This window comes from Anabrus simplex, chromosome X, assembly GCF_040414725.1.
Source record: "Anabrus simplex isolate iqAnaSimp1 chromosome X, ASM4041472v1, whole genome shotgun sequence".
NCBI lineage: Eukaryota > Metazoa > Arthropoda > Insecta > Orthoptera > Tettigoniidae > Anabrus > Anabrus simplex.
Genome location: NC_090279.1, coordinates 219,577,093 through 219,595,024, shown reverse-complemented (window position 1 = coordinate 219,595,024; position 17,932 = coordinate 219,577,093). Strand labels below are relative to the sequence as shown.

The 17,932-nt window shown below is 38.2% G+C and overlaps 1 protein-coding gene across 1 annotated transcript in view; it reads left to right on the top strand.

Annotated features, from left to right (window-relative positions):
- The first annotated feature begins 333 nt into the window (after window positions 1–333).
- LOC136885982 (PHD finger protein 12) overlaps window positions 334–17,932 on the top strand; it is a 90,706-nt gene continuing 73,107 nt past the window's right edge. Inside the window, exons 1-2 of the mRNA XM_068230705.1 lie at window positions 334–690; window positions 849–1,042. Coding sequence (XP_068086806.1) covers window positions 643–690; window positions 849–1,042 — 242 coding nt within the window. The 5' untranslated portion in view covers window positions 334–642. The remainder of the gene's footprint in view (window positions 691–848; window positions 1,043–17,932) is intronic.

Genomic DNA, 17,932 nt, shown 5'->3' with positions numbered 1-17,932 from the left:
CAGTTGTCAAATTCTTAATTCTTTTGTTAACAACGTGAGCTTCAAAAGGCAAGATATTTCACTCGTTGCAAGGAGACATTTAAGTCAAACACACATGAAATTGAAGAATATAGACTAATTTTAGTTAAAATGTAATAAAACCTCATTAATTTACAAATTTCCGCCTATAAATTACTAAATTATTTTCAAGGGAGTAACTTGTCATCGCTCAAAGGTTTGTTATTGAAAAGTCATTCTATGAGCTTTGCAATGAATCTCAATTTGCTTTGTGATTGGTTGGAAAATACTGTACTCTGCGCATGTATACAGACAGATATCCATTTGCGCCAACACAGGGCGAATGTTGTATTTTATGGTTAAAATCCTATATTTTCGTCATCTATATTTATGGCATGTTTTAAAAAGAAAGTTTTCAGCATGTTTTCTCGTGCATTGAAGATTATGTGTATATAGTTGCGTGTTTTTAACGTTATGTGAGACTTAATATCCATCAGTGACAGATATGTAAATATTTTCTTTTCACCCAGGACGTGTAGGCTGTCTAGGAGAACCAGAGGGATCTTCTAGGGTCCAGGCTTATAAGTAGTATTTTATTCATTAGTGCGGTAACTTGTTGTGATCTAGAACCCTTAAAAGTGAATAATGACGACCGTAGAGTATGATTTAGACACTTCTGGAGGCTTAATGCCTGTGAGTTTAATTCGTCAAAGGAGCCATCTTTGTGGCAAAATGGCGGTTGTCTATCACAAATATTTACAAAATTATCATTAAAATGCATATTTTTTCATCTGAAGTTATGTATAAATCTATAATCTTAGAGTAAAGAAACCCAATGATATTCGTTTCAGCAAATTCAAGCCCTCATTGCGCCTCCCGTGAGTGAAGAAGCAGCAAAAGCTAAGAAAAAGGAGGGAAAGGAACTGCATCCCTATTATAAACGCCCAGGAAAAGGCCATAATCATGATAGTTGTGATGCATGTGGTGAAGGTGGAGACCTTTTGTGTTGTGATAAATGTCCAGCTTCGTTCCATCTTCAGTGTCAGTAAGTATACCAGTTTCTTAGTCTCCTTACAAGTTCAAGTCTGTGTGGCAAGCTGAGAGGTTTTGTTCCAATCTTCTTCTTGTATCAGTTCAGTTTTGATCATCTTTCGTTCGTCTGAATCAGCTCCTCTGTCATTTGTATCTGTTGCATCCCTAATTTATTGTTATTGATTGTGGTGTACATATAATGCATATGCATGGTATCATTCATGGGGAGTTTATGAAATGATTGCTCACATTATCTGGACCTGACTGGGGGAATTCTCCTGAATATACAGTAATGTTTAACAACTCAAGTAAATCATTGAGGAACCAAGTAGACTACCTGTTCAAGCTGTAGAATGTTAGTAAGATATTTAGGTAAAACTTGAAAATGGGACCCACAGCATAAATTACATTTTTGCAAAATGTAAATGATGCAAATCTTACTCATATTAGTTGTAGGGGGGTGAAGCATTCAATACCATGACTAGGGACCCAGCAACCTGCTGCTAGAAATGTGGTAACTTATGTTCTTACTTTACTTTTATAACGTAATATCATAAGTCAAACAACATTATACATATTACCTGCCATGGCAGTTACCACTGCCATTGGCTCACAATGAAAGTTCAAACGAAATCTAACCCCGTATGCTGTAACCAAACCAATGAGGATAAATTAATCCACACACCCAGCCTCATGACATGACATAAAGTCTAACCCCGTATGCTGACAATAGACCATTGGTCATAAATTAATATATACATACATAATCAGAGTCTATTGCAACCTGCACACATATTTTCAGCCACCACTTGCTACAAAAACAAAACAAAGAAACATAGTTGCATTGTTGAAATGACCTCCTCTTCCTCGGTGCTAGGGTGTCTCATTTGAAGTAATCGAGCTGCTAGAAACAAAATACAATTTTGCTGCAGTGGAGCATCAAGCAACTAACCTATGGGTCGTATACTGATAATAGATGTTGTTTTTCACTCATGGGTTTATTGAGTGTGGCTAGATTGTCTGAGCTATATGTTTATCACTGTAGGAAGCATGTTGTCATACCTGTGACATTGAAACTGGGTAAACTTGGGACAGAATGAGTTTTTGATAGAGAAAGGGTAATATTGGTCATGTCTCTTCTCTGTCCTTATTCTGTATTACAAAGCTTGTACAGGACTTCAGTTCTTAGTGAAGTGATTTATCTATCAAACATGTCTCTTGGTGATGAAATCATTAAATGGTAACAAGAGAACCTGTAGTTAATGCGGGTGTAATTATTATGTAATAGTAATAGTAACAGCAACAACTTACAGTTCCTGTTTGACTCAAAGCAACAAGATTACTTCCAACACAGTTGAATTATTTGAATACTCTTTCATAATAACAATATAGCCTAAGCAAGCAAATATGATAGAAATCAGTAAGTTACAAGTTACATTATGAATTTGATTGGCATTCATCCCCCGCTGGGCTGAGTGGCTCAGATGGTTGAGGCACTGGCCTTCTGACCCCAACTTGGTAGGTTCGATCCTGGCTCAGTCCGGTGTTATTTGATGGTGCCCGAATACGTCAGCCTCGTGCTGGTAGATTTACTGACACGTAAAAGAACACCTGTGGGACTAAATTCCTGCACCTCAGCATCTCCGAAAACTGTAAAAGTAGTTAGTGCAACGTTTAGCCAATAACATTATTGGCATTCACAGGGTGTCCACCCGTATGGAAAACCGGGAAACTGGGAAAATTCAGGGAATTCGATAAATAATGGGAAAATCAGGAAATGTTAGAGAATTCAGAGAAAAATCTGGAAATTCGTTCTGCTAGATAAAATTGAAATAGGCCTAACGTATTTATCCGTGTAATGGAAGCACATTTTTCAGTTTTATAATATTAATCTAGAGCATGTCTTTTATGCCAGGAATAAATTGTAAAGAAAACTAATAAACATTAAAAAAACAAGTTGATCTCGAATGTGAAGTAATCAATAGCATCAGTAGCTATATGATCAATCGATCGAATTTTCAGTGTATTGATCTGCTTACTATTGAATATTCTGTGTTGTTGGGGAATGGCGAGCATGATGAATTAGGCCTATATTGCGTTATCGTTTAAATACATGGCTTCTGTAACAGAATATGCATATAGACAAAATTCCACAACCCAACAGATGACTGTGTTTGTTTACTATGTAATGACATGTGTGATAGTTACTACCTTGTAAAATGTAAAAACAGATACAAAACACTGACTGAATGCTGGAAAGTGTGAAATTCGCTTAAATTCAATACTCATTCAAGTGCTCGTGATGATTATTATTAAATGCACTGACGTAAGTAATCGTTGTGTAAATGTGACACTGTTCGGGCCGCGCCATGTTGAGTTTCTAACCTACCTTTCGTGCGAGGGGTTCGGAAGTTTTGAGGCGCGACTAGTAGCTTGTAATATTACGTGTAATTTTGTGAAGACAAAACAAGATTTAAAATAAAGTGACATCCCATTGTAAGATGAAATTTGTTTGTTGGTTTGGAGTTTTTGAGTTTGTGAAGTATATTTGTATGTATTCAGTCTCGATCCAGCCAATCCAAAGCTGCCATTCACATCGATTTATATCGGTTGAGCGCAGTCAACTGTATTGTCTACATCACCACGTGGTTAAGCTACCTCGTTCGGCGCATGTGGTTTAGGTTTAATAGTGTTCAGTGTAGATGTCATTTTATTTACATCCATGTGTTGGTTAGTATATAGTTCGTATTTGTACAACACCCCAGTATAGTTCGTGAAAGACAAGTGGCAAGAATGAGACTCGGGAAAACTTGGCACCATTGTCTCGATCAGCCATAACCTCCTTCCTATGCCAGTCATTAGCCACGTATAATTTATTTCTTTTATTGTTAAATAATAATGTACCTGGTCTTGTTTTAGTGTTGGATATTGTTAGGAAGTGCATACACTATCTTTGAAGGTTTTGTGAATCTGTTTTCACTTGTGATTCACGTGTGATTTTCGTGGTACGGTATTTCATTTTATGAGGGCTGTGTGCCGCAGTTATATTGCCTCGGCTGTTATCGTAGCAGTAGAGTGCTGACAGCGTAGGTAAGGCAACGCTCACGTTTCCCAAACTGTCAGTTTAGAAGAAAGCCGTGCTGAGTATAGGACTATTTAAAGATTTTTATAATATCCTTATCTTGCTTCTTTTTTCAGCTAACAATGTCTTCATCAAAGCCAAGGAAAACTTCATTTAATAAAAGGTAGCTGCTTGATGATACTTTCAGAACATGGTTGAAACCCATGCCTCAGGACAAATTTTCAGTATATTGCATAATATGAGAAGCAGGCATTAAAAAGTCACTTTGGAGGAAAGAAGCATGCCAGTAGTGTCAAGTTCAGCCAGTTCTTGTCATCCCTTTCAAGTTATTTTAAAAAAGTACATTGGAATAGTGAAGTAACAAAAGACTTAAACTCAGTAGATAATAACCTGGCTGCAAACACAAATTGTCCTCTGCCTGCAACAGCTACGACAATGAACTCTTATCACATGACTCCACTGCTGCTTCTTCTTCTTCTTCCATTAAAGAAGGTTCACCAAAGACGAGATGTCTACAGAATTATCTTTCAAGAGAGCAAGTAACCAAAGCTGAGATTATATGGTGCATGCATACTGTCATGCAACACCATTCTTTATGTGCCAGTGAAGCTAGTGTACATTTGTTCCAGACTCTGGAATAGCTTCGAAAGTTCAACTGCAAAGAACGAAAGTTGAATATAAAATCACCCATGGTTTGGCTCTCTATTTTCATAAACAAGTTCTTGAGATGTGTAGTAAGTGCACACATTTCACCATTGGTTTTGACCAGTCGCTGAATAAAGTTTCTCACATGGGCCAAATGGATCTTGTTGTTCCTTGTTTCAATCTTGATACCAATGAAGTATGCACTTCTTATTTTGATTCCATGTTTCTTCGTCACTCTACCTCCTCAAATTTGTAAATGTTTTTTTTTTTTGAGCACTGCAAGGACTCAATCTTTAAAAAGAACTGTTACAAATTTCAGTGGATGATCCAAATGTTAATAAAAAGTTCCTTCAAGGATATCGTTAATTTATTAAATGATGATCCAGATGCTCCTATTTTGGTGAACATTGGCTCTTGTGGCTTGCATACTGTGCACAATTCTTATAAAGTGGCAGTTAAAGAAACCCAGTCGAATATTGCCGAGTTTCTTTGTGCTCTTCACTTCTTGTTTTGCTACGTTCTTGGAAGACGAGTGGATTATACACATTGTTCAAGTTCATACGTATTTCCTTTGAAATATTGTGCTATAAGATGGCTTGAAAATTCGAAAGTCATTGAACGTGCTATAGATATCCTACCTAATGTTGACAAGTATGTGGAAGGAACAAACAGAGACAAGAAAATCCCAAACTGTAACAGTTTCAAAATAGTATCAACTTCACTTAAAGATAAGCTTCTTAAGGCCAAGTTGTCATTTTTATTATAACTTGTTGGAGATTTGGAACCATTTCTAAAACAGTTTCAGGCAGATCTTTCATTTGCACCACTGCTGTATGAATCTCTCATTGCAGCAATGAAAAATGTCATGACAAGGTTTCTAAAGTCTGAGTCGCTGCAGTCTTCAGAAATGTCCTAAAAATTAATTTAGACAGTAAAGAAAATCTTCTGCCTGCATCTGAAATTGACATAGGTTATGCTGTTAGAGCACTCCTGGATTAAATGTTAGAGATAACCTATATTAGTGTTTCGCACATATTGTCTAAGAGGAGTGGTAGAGGTCACCGCTGGCATATAAACTGACTAAGGAATCTCTTGTTTCAATCCAACTGTAGCCAAGCAACCTCTAAGCAGCAAACGGCTAAGAATTGATTGACGACATAACGGATACCCTCAGACATCCAAAAGGGAAACTTTACGCGATCTTCGTAGACTACAACAAAGCGTTTGACCTAGTGGACAGGGAAAAGCTACTGAAGAAACTGGGAAACATAATAGGATATATGAATCCTTTAACGAACATCATTAGGACCATTTTTGCTTATAATTACATCTCTGTAAATGATAACGTCTCTGTCTCGAATCCCATACCACAGATGAACAGAGTACTACAGGGTGATCCAATGAGCCCCATACTCTTCAATATAGCGGTCTCAGACATAATACCCACTATAAAGGTCGAAGGCGACGAGGTACATATATACATGTATGCAGATGACATGGTACTTGTATCAAAAAAACACGAAAAACTACAGGCTGCTTTCAACAAGCTGAACATTTGGGCAGAGGACAATAAATTCAGAATTAATCGACAAAAGACTGTACAGATGATCTTCCGCAAGGGAGGCAGAACAGCATTAAAAGAGAAAATTCACTATGAAAATGGAGGAGAAACTATGCCAATAGTAAACAACTTTAAATATTTGGGCATTACATTGCAGACGTCAGGAACTACTTATACCAGACACATCAAGGATAGAGTGGCTGTGGCCGTAATAGCAATGAATGACATCTTGATCTTACGCAAACTTTCGGTTGAAGTCGCTATGAAATTGTTCCATGCAAAAATATCTCCGAAAATGACGTACGGACTAGAATTGGTATGGGAACATCTCACTAAAGGAAATATTCGAGACATTGAAAGTGTAAAAGCAATCTACATGAAAAAGGTATTATGTTTGGCCAAATTCACTCCTTCAGGGCTATGTTAGGAGCTGACAAGAGAACTCTTCTATACAGAAGAACTACGTCACAAACTAATATTGCCGTCTACAGATGCATTCAACCAGTTGCAAACAGAGCTGCAAACCAAGAAGGGAGATATATGGGAAACATTTTACACCACAGAGGCTATGGCCAGTACGGACTGGATGAAGGCAAACTATGAACTCGGGCACATAGTGACTAGATTAGCAACACATGGTTTTCATCATCGTGTGTGTGCTAACAAAACTTTTCACACCCCGAGAAAGAAATGTATATGTATACTGTGCGAGAAGACTTGCGACTTATATCATGTTGTGACGTGTACTAAAAGACAGATGGGACTAACCAAATTCTGTTTGATGTAATTAGTCATGTAAACATATTTTAATGGCCCTTGGCTGCAGTAAAATCTTTATTATAGCTTTAAATGCCTTTGTTGAGAACAAATGGATCTCGGGTAATGAAGCTGATTGTATACAAAGGGAGTTCACTTCTGTTTGTGAGAATGATACTTTCAAAGAAGTAGTGAATTCTTTGTCTTCTAAAGACGAGAGGTTAGATCACTTTTGGCTCAGCACTGTTTTGCCAACAGTAAATTTGAAAACAGGAAAGTTGGCTTCATTTCTCAAAATGATACTGATATTGTTTCATGGAAATGCTTCACTTGAACCTGGTTTCTCTGTTAATAAAGAAATTACAGTAGAGAATTTGCTACAAGAATCCCTTGTTGCACAAAGAAGAATATATGATGCTGTCTCAAGCCTTGGTGGAATTGAAAAGATCTCCATTAATAAGAACATCCTCCTTGCTGCAAGGAATGCTCATGCTTTGTATGTTCAAAATCTAAAGGAGAAATGTGAAGCATTGGAAGTAGAAGATTCTTTGCAAAAAAAAATAAGAGAAAGGCTGCTTTGTTGCTGAAAGAATTAGAAGAAAAGAAGCGGAGGGTGATGGCAGAAGCTCGACAGTCGTTGCTGGCTATAGATGAAATTTCTTCGCTGATGCAGTAATGGTATACATTTTTTTTTAAATCTTAAAGTTAATTTAATTAGACAATATTCAACTTCCAAGTTTTGAAATTTAATATGCACATTAATTGCGCATTTATTTTTTTGATGTTAAGTTTTCAAAATGTATTTTAATATTACTCTCATAGCTGGAAACTTCCTTTATAATTTTAATTTTTGTCACTGTGTGTCGGGGAAGAAAAAAAAAAAAAAAGGTTTTTATGTCTGGAAAACAGGGAAATAATACCAATTTAATGTCAGGGAATTTTAAAATTTGGATTTGCTGGACACCTTGATTCATCCAGTGACTGAGTGACAACATTATTAGAATGTTTAAGATATATTGGAAACAGTCATGATTTATGGCTGCAGCTATCTGATGCCAAACATAAGTGAAGAGGGCTTTAAATAGTAATTCTTCTCTCTTAGACCTCAAAATTCAACAAATATTTCAGAATTTTTCCCGTTTGCTTAACTATATTTACTTGTGTATATCATACACCTTGATCTATTACGAAATTCATCATCATCATCATCCCCTTTACAGGTTGGGATGTTTTTCACCTTTCTATCTTCCTCTGCCTAACTTCCATCGCTGCTCCTTATCTGAGTTCCAATCCTGGTTCCTTCTTAACGTTTCCAAACCATCTTCATTTACTTCTCTCCAATTTGTTGGAAAGCTTTTCCTGTCCAGTTTCCTTCCTCATATCATTTTCTGTCTTTCCTATCATCTCGCTGGTCAAATAGAAAAATAGTATGCAGACACTGTCAGTATTAAAAGCCATAAGTTAATCTGCGAAGGACAGCTGAATCAGAAAGGGATGGAAGTAACTAGAGGGAAAAATATTCTAAACGTCGTGTTGATAAAACCAGATGAGCTCTATAGAGAAACTGAAGTGATAGATGGTATAAGTGATCACGAAGCTGTTTTTGTCGTAGTTAAAAATAAATGTAGGATGCTAAAAGGTTTGTTTTTTCCACCTATTCAATACATATAAATTTTATAAATTAGGAATTTATTATTGATTCCACTTGAGACATGTTTCGCCCTTCATTGAGGGCATCATCAGTCAAAATATCACCTCAAGGTAAAAAATCAGGTAACTGGTTAGTAGTTGACATGTACAAATTAATACATATTATTAATACAACTACAAAAATTAAGTATGGGAAATAGTTGTACAAAAGTGATGGTTGAACATATAGGTTTATAGATGAAAAGTCAGCACCAATGCCTAAAATTAACATAGTAGAGTTCGGCAGTGGTGCTCTGGAGAAACAGTTGACGCAATCATAGGAAAATAAAAAGTTTAAAAATATTTACATTATAACAATTAAGGGAGAAAGGTGTAGTGTTCGGCGTCAATGTTTGTAACCAAAAATTAATGTCAAAGGTTGGTAACTATACAGTATTTACATTGTTCAGTTGAACAGTTGAGATAAAGTTTTAAAAATATTTACATTATAACATTCAGCGTAAATGTTTGTAATAAAAACTAATGTCAATGGTTGGTAACTATATAGTAATTAATTATCTAATTGAATAGTTGAGAATTTACAATTATATACATAATTACACAAGAGCAGCTGGTGCGCAAGGATAAAAAAAATTCAGTACCAAGTGCGTCCTGATGTTTTAGAGGTTGGAAGAAGGAATTAGCATTGACATTTCAGAAATATGTAGAGCAGTTTATTTTAGTTAAAATCACCGGGGGTAGGGAAATATTTCATAGCCAAATGAGGTTTTTTAGGCATCAAGCTGAAAGTTTTCCAGTTGCAGCGCCGAGATCGGTACGGAAACTGGTCAGTGTGGATGGAGATTCATGAATCTAATTCCTTCTTCCAACCTCATATATTCTTTCGATTTCTTCATCATCCACTGAACTAGTAGGCATATAGACCTGCACTATTGTGGTGGGCATTGGTTTGGTGTCTATCTTGACAACAATAATTCTTTCACTATGCTGGTCGTAGTAGCTTACCCGCTGCCCTATTTTCTTATTCATTATTAAACCAACTCCTGCATTTCCTCTGTTTGATTTCGTGTTGATAATTCGGTAGTCGCCTGACCAAAAATCTTGTTCTTCCTGCCAACGTACTTCACTTATGCCAACTACATCTAACTTTAGCCTATCCATCTCCCTTTTCAGATTCTCTAACCTACCACAACGATTCAAACTTCTAACATTCCACGCTCCGACTCGCAGAATGTCAGTATCCATCTTCGTGATGATCGCCCCCTCTCGTGTAGTCCCCACCCGGAGATCCGAATGGGGGACTAGTTTACCTCCGGAATATTTTACCCGGGAGGAAGCCATCATCAGTACATCATTCATACAGAGAGAGCTGCATGTCCTCGGGAGTTAGTTACGGTTGTAGTTTCCCGTTGCTTTCAGCCGTGTAGCAGTATCATCACAGCTAAGCCATGTTGAGTATTATTACAAGGCCGTATCAGTCAATCATCCAGACTGCCGCCCTTGCAACTACTGAAAGGCTGCTACCACCCTTTCGATGAACCATTCGTTAGTCTGGTCTCTCAACAGATACCCATCTGATATGGTTGCACCTGCGGCTCGGCTATCTGCATCATTGGGACACGCAAGCCTCCCCACCGCGGCAAGGTCACATGGTTCGCAGAGGGGGGGTTGTTAATATAAGGAAGTAAATTCGTGTCCTCATCCTGGGTGCAGCTCTTTTGAGGAGGTAAGCTGCATGTACCATTTCAACCTTCCTGAAATTCTTAAATTTCTGGCAGTACCGGTAATCGAACCTGGGCCTCCGAGGGTGGCAGCTAATAACACTAACTGTTAAGCCACGGATGTGGACTTCATTGGGGTTATTACATTAACAAGGTTGTAAAGAAAGGTTACAGATCTCTTGACATGGTTGTATGCAGATGATATGGTCTTGGTCATTGGTGTATTTTTCTTGATGTTAGGCTATTGTGGTGGCTCCTTCCTCGTCTATATCTGTGTGCTGGTGTTGTTGTTGTTGTTGTCGTGGCTGGGTTGCGATCGGTCTGAGAGCCGTATCATGGCAACGGCCGATAGACGAGGAAGGAGCCGCCACAATAGCCTAACATCAAGAAAAATACACGAATGACCAAGACCATATCATCTGCATACAAACTTTTTTTTTTTGCTAGTGGCTTTACGTCGCACCGACACAGATAGGTCTTATGGCGACAATGGGAGAGGATAGGCCTTGGAGTTGGAAGGAAGCGGCCGTGGCCTTAATTAAGGTACAGCCCGAGCATTTGCCTGGTGTGAAAATGCTAGGGGCTTTACGTCGCACCGACACAGATAGGTTTTATGGCGACGATGGGATAGGAAAGGCCTAGGAGTTGGAAGGAAGCGGCCGTGGCCTTAATTAAGGTACAGCCCCAGCATTTGCCTGGTGTGAAAATGGGAAACCACGGAAAACCATCTTCAGGGCTGCCGACAGTGGGATTCGAACCCACTACCTCCCGGATGCAAGCTCATAGCCGCGCGCCTCTAACCGCATGGCCAACTCGTCCGGTGCTTTCAAACTTAAGGAAAAAGACTCCACTCACAGCTGCACATATAATGGGATTTTGTTAACAACAAAAGCATTTTATCATATATACACGTGAAGACATCATTTAAGTAAATAATGAGACTTCTTAAGAGACCTTACAACATTGCCGATGATCGCAAGCACCAGATTATGTACAACCATGGACTCTAAAACGGGAATGAAGATATACACAAGACATGCACAATCAAGTCCATGAAGTCCTTTATACTCATTATTTTAATGTACTTTAATATGTTCTGTGTATTTTAATGTGTTTATTTTATTTGTACATACAACCTACATTTAAGCTTAGGATAGATTTTACAGTCAAATTTATAGTCCTGAAGAAGATAGCTTTATACCCATGTACCTGTAAGTCAAAATCATAACACATAACCAACTCACACTCAACATGCCCAATTTGGACACAATCAGATATGGTGTTTCCTTACGGCATCTTCTTTTAGACAAGGTATTGTCAATTATTGCTTGATATATATGTAAAGGTATTTATGTTCAGCTGATGATGACCAATTAGGGTCAAAATCGGTACTGTAAGCCAATTCTTACAATAAACAGTATTGATAAGGTGGAAATCCTTTCTTATATGTGCGTGTGTAATCTGTTAATACGGAAATGAAACTCGTAAATCAAGACAAAATAACATCATTGGTATCTACATTAGCCCAGCTAGGACAACAGACGATGCAGTGGAACATATAGTTAAGGCAATAACAGCGGTAAAGGATGTCAGAAATGTGATTCTGGGGGCGACATTAACTGTCGTTTAGACAAACCTGATCATATAACTAATATTATTCTTGATTACCTACAAGATTAAGGCTACGAACTAGTCAATAAAACGGTAAAAGTGTTGAACTTTTCTTTGTCAAAGGACGTTGCCTAACAATTCTTGATCGAGAGGTTATGGCCTCACATCCGACAGCAGTTCTTAGGAAACACATACCTGTTGCTATTAAAGTTGAGCTAGGAAGTCAAAATCCAGTCACCAAGAAGAGTCCTAATCTATGCACTACAAGGAAAGTGTGTATGCCTATCATCGAGGATGGAAAAGAAGACTTGATAAGAGTACCGCAGATGATAAATGAAGGAATGATTGACACTACTCTGGATAGTGTTCTGGACCTCGTAAGTAAAGCTCAAATCAAGAAGGCCGAGGATCGCCAAGCCATGGTTCGACAAGAAATGCTACATGGTCAGACAAGATACTCTGGAGCTTTTACGCAAGGCACGGAAAGTAGGTGTGAAATCCACATATGCTAAGTATGCAGTGAAAAGGAAAACTTGATCTACTCGAAAGAAAGCGCACTACCTAGAAAAACGGGTAAAATTGCAAGCTCAAGATGCTATGAAAGACCCTTACATTGCTCTCAAACAACGAGCTACATGCCCTTCTCCAGAATTCCCAATAACCACATGGGAGAAACATTTCTCGGAGATCCTTAATCAGCAAAACCTTGATATAGCTCTCTCACTTCGAGAAAATCTACATTGTACAACAAGTCCTATAGATCAAGAGGAAGTCAAAACTGCTGTCCAGTCCATGAAAAATAAGAAGACAGTTGGCCCGGATGGAATCTTCAATGAAAATCTGAAAGACACCTGCGACACGCTGCTTCACATGCGGATCACTCTGTTCAACGTGTGGTTTATGACAGGGAAAATACCCGAAGGTTGGAGACAGTCACATATCAAAATGCTCTTCGAAGGCAAAGGAGACAGGATGACCCTGATTCGTATAGAGGTATTAAAATTAATTGTTTGGTGGGTAATGGCAAGTAAACATATAAATTGCCTTTGTGATGGGTTTGAAACAGTTGTTGAAGAGTGTGAGAACAGGTGTGTATCTTTAAATGTGGTAAGGAAGGGTAAGACCCACTTTATTATAACAGAGAAGTAAAGTAATGTTAGGAATGGTTGTGTAAGATGAGATTGAAGGAACATACCTGAAAATTCCAGCAAGTCAGCTAAGGATAACATGAGGGGAATCTTAATTATCAGTCATAAGGATTTTAAGGCGAAATGGAAGGGTATGCAGTATTCTTCCCAGCAATTTTCGTAAGCTGGGTGGCAGAAATGAGTAGCCGGGCAGGGAATACTGTGTAAAAATGGAAATGATCAAATTTCAAATTTTTGCCCTCAAGGCATAAAGAGCAATATCTGAAAAATTGAACTATTTTACTGTTATTATGATGAACGAAACATACCAGAATATTTTGAAGTTCTATAAGCTCATTCTATGTTAAGAATACAGTATTGAACTTATAGAGCTAGAAGAAGTGAACACCCCACCCCCATCTTGGATACCCATAATTCCTCATGATTAAGGGATATTATACTGTACTTTGTAATGTATTATGAAAGATAGATAAAAAGAATGACACATTTTTGCCCGTGAGTTATTAAAATAACTACATAACATTTTCTTTTTCATAAATACATTTGTAGGGAGAAAGCGCAGTGGCAGAAACAGCTATCGCTTCATTGCCTTCCTTCATTTTCCTTCTTCCGTGTTTCTCTGGTACAAGCCTCACTCTGTGAACTGCTGGAAGCTCACTTCTGTCGCGAAGTCGTGTACAGTATTTATTTGTTGCGTGTGTGTTTTTTTGCTTTCTATCAGTGTGTAATTGTCTTGTGCCGACTGAAGGTTATGCGATAAGCCTTCATGTGTGATTTCTATAACATTAATACTGTGATCTTGTAGAGTCATCTAAAAAACCAAACCAAACCCCGTGGCACCACAGCCCTTGAAGGGCCTTAGCCTACCAAGCGACCGCTGCTCAGCCTGAAGGCCTGCAGATTGCGAGGTGTTGTGTGGTCAGCACGACGAATCCTCTTGGCTCAGGTCCAGGTAAAAATCCCTGACTTGGCCAGGAATCAAACCTGGGGCCACCGGGTAAGAGGCAGGCACGCTACCCCTACACCACAGGGCCGGCTTGCATAGTCATCTACAGTATTTATTAGTTGCGTGTGTTTTTTAGCCTTTATATCAGTGCAGAGGCCTACTTGTATTGTGTTAAGTGAGTGTTATGTGATTATAGCCTACAGGTGTGCTTTCTTTCCTTTAACTAATACCGTGATTTATTTGTGCTATGGCTGAGACCGTTACGATACGACAGCACAGTAGTACCCCGTGTTGCCTCAAGAAATTTATTAAATGCAGTTAAATGCATTCCTCTCCCCTTAAGTCCATAAAAATTATTATTTGTCTATTTTCTCCCCCAATTTGCCTTATACTTCAATGCTGAGGATTTTTGTGTGCCGTAGTTTACCTCTGATTTTGAACAAACCAAAAATATCCCCCCCCCCCCCCGGTCCCCTTTAGTTCATAAAAATAATTTGAAGCTTAGTTTCTTCCGCTTTTTATCTTGAATTTAAATACTGAATTTCACATAAATACGTGGCGATGTTTTCCCGAGATGGTGTTGAGCAGAACCAATCGATATAGCAACCCTGTTGTCATAAAAAGCAATACTCTCTTCTTAACATGGAATGATAAAGATGTTGATTCCCATGGGGAACCTGAAATATTTGCCCGGAATGAGTAAATTTATAATACCAGTATAGTTGGTCCATTATTGGACATTATAAATTTTTGAGCTAACTCATTCGTGGTTGCCAGCATTTCATCCCAATGTGCTATTTACCAACTGATGATCCCAACTTGGCACACTGGGCAAAAATGCTGGCAACTGGGAATGAGTTAGCTGGAAAATGTATAATGTCCGATAACGGACCAACTATATTGGTATTATAAATTTACTCATTTGGAACAAATATTTCAGGTTCTCTATAGGAATCAATATCTTTATCATCTGATGGTCAGGCAGGCATCAGTTTTTGAAAATGAGACAGATACCTGGTTTCACCAACCTCCGACAAGGGATTTGACGATCGTCAATTATTTCATGGTCCGCCAAATCCACTTTTTACGTTTCTTCAACATCTATTTTCACTGATGATCATCAAATTGTTCCTCAACTTTGAAGATTGATTTTTTGTTTGTCAACTCATTTGATGATCTTCAAGTTAATTAAAATGGCTACCATGCCGTAAACATACGGTTATGTTTATTGCAATTTAAATATTTATACGGAAAGAATTGCTTATCCTTTATGAAGGGAAAATACACTCAACATCTGTTATTATTGTGCTCATTTATATGTTAAAGCCCATAGTGAAAATGGGAGAGAATTTCGATGCTTAGATATATATATAGAACTATTGCAGAATCTTGGACCTGAATGAGTAATTATGGAATGAATTAACCATTTCCACACAATGGACGATTCAAAATTGATTATAAGGTACAGACTTTCAAAACAAGTTACCTTGAAATTCTCTCTCTCTTTCTCCTGATGGCTGGTGGGTGGGTATCATGACTGTCCTCGTCCAACGACCTTCTATCCTGAGCTAGCTGCTTGATTAGTTGATATGGACGTCGCCCTTTAATGCCATCGATGAACCCTGCTCTTGGTCGTCCTCTTCTAGTCTTTCCTTCCATTTTCCCTTCAAGCAATGTGGTGCACCATGATGAATGCTGGAGTAAATGACCTATCCAACTACATCTTTTCGCAAACAAATTAATGCAAGGCTTGATTATCCCACTAATATGAATAGATCACTCACTCCAGTCCAGCAGTTGCTTCTGGCATTGCGTTTATTATCTGACTATTGGCTCTTTTCAAATAGTAATTGTAGTTACGAATGGAGTTTCAAAAGCTGCAATAAGTAGATATATCAAGAATGTATCTGAAGCAATCGCTTACTTAAGATATCACTCTGTTTGTTTTCGTAGCGGAGATGAAGTATGTGCTGTTATTCCGGAATTTTACAGTATATGTTATTTTCCGGGTGTAATAGGGACAGTTGACTGTACTCATGTACCAATACAGTCTCCTGGTGGATCATATTGCGGAAGTGTTTTGCAACAGAAAACAATATTTTTCCATTAACATTCAGACAATTTCAGATGCGAATCTACTGATTAGAAATGACACAGAAATCAGAATGATGTTTGGAACAGGAAGAATACCAGAAGAGCATTTATTGGGTAATAATGGTTACCGTTTAGTCCCCAATCTTCTAACTCTCGTTTTGATTCCAAGGACCGAATGTCAAGAAAACTATTATTATTCTTGCGATTATTATTATTTACTTTATGTCGCACCGACACAGATAAGTCTTATGGCGACAGTGGTATAGGAAAGGGCTAGAAGTGCGAAGGAAGCGGCCATGGCCTTAATTAAGGTACAGCTCCAGCATTTGCTGGTGTGAAAATGGCCACAGAAAACCATCTTCCGGGCTGCCGACAGTGGGGTTCGAACCTACTATCTCCCGGATGCAGGCTCACAGCTGCGTGCCCCTAACCGCATGGCCAACTCGCCCGGTCAAGAAAACTACAAGAATGCACTTGTGAAGACAAAAAAAAAACACTGTGGAGAGACAATATGGGGCATGGAAAAGGTGTTTTCCTGTGCTCTCTTTAGGATTAAACACAAAAGTAAGAACTGCATTAACTATCGTAGTAACCACTGCTATTTTTCACAATATTGCAATACAAACTAGAGAGGAGCATCCCCCCCCCCCCAAGGATCAAGAGCTTCGTGAGAATTTGCAAGAGAAAAGAGCTCATGACAGAAATTACCTTGTATTTTGTGCGGTACCTGTCCCCGTTGTAGATGTTCCTTGTGACTGTACTCCTGCTTCTGTTCATGAAAGGATTGTAGGAACTCATTTCTTCTAAGAAAGTAATCCAGTTAATCAAACAAATTTGCAAGCATTTTAATAAAATATTCTCATACAGTGATGTGAACATATTTTCAATACATTTTAACTCATTTGCTTTCAGTTTACTGGCAATTGCCTACAGCATTGTTTTCGTTACTCAGTTCACTATCACCGTTATGTATTTTGTCACATAATGCAAAGTCGCAAAAGTAATTGATCTATATCACTTAGACTGATCCTTGTATGGGACGAAAGAAAAATTTTTAATATAGTTTAAATATTACCAATATTTAAATTATTCATGAATAATTACTTGTTTAATTACTTGGCAAGTTTTGCTTGCAGTAGAGATGTTTTAAGCTGTTCATTGTCTTGTTTCATGTGTTCAGTTTCCCTCTGCATTTCAAGAAGCCACATTTCTTAATCATGTTTTTCTTTTAAGTTCTTGAAATCTAGGTTGTAGAGTTGCCGTCTTTCTTCAGACAATTCGGAAAGTTTCTCGCGGGCTTTGGCTGCTTCGGTCTTTTTCACTTTATTTAAATTGGGCTTATTCCTTGCACTCCACAGATTCCTTGAAGTAGTTGACACTGGTTTAGGCTGCGACATCACTACTTGCTCGGTAGAAACAGGAATCGGAGAAACAGCTGATGTCTCTGATTCTTCATGAGGTGCGATCTACATCATAGGAGAGAGGTTATGTGTACAGTAGTATTTGTTTTATCACAACTGCATCGTTGGTAACTGGTGTTGTCTCTTTGATCTCTGTGGAGAGCGTCGCAGTCAAAATTCATTAGGAATGGGCTCCACTTGATCACAGATAAAGATAATATTTGGGAAGAGGTTTCTTCTAATGATGTTTCAGCTGCTCCACCTCTCGTTTTATGCAGGTTGATCTTAT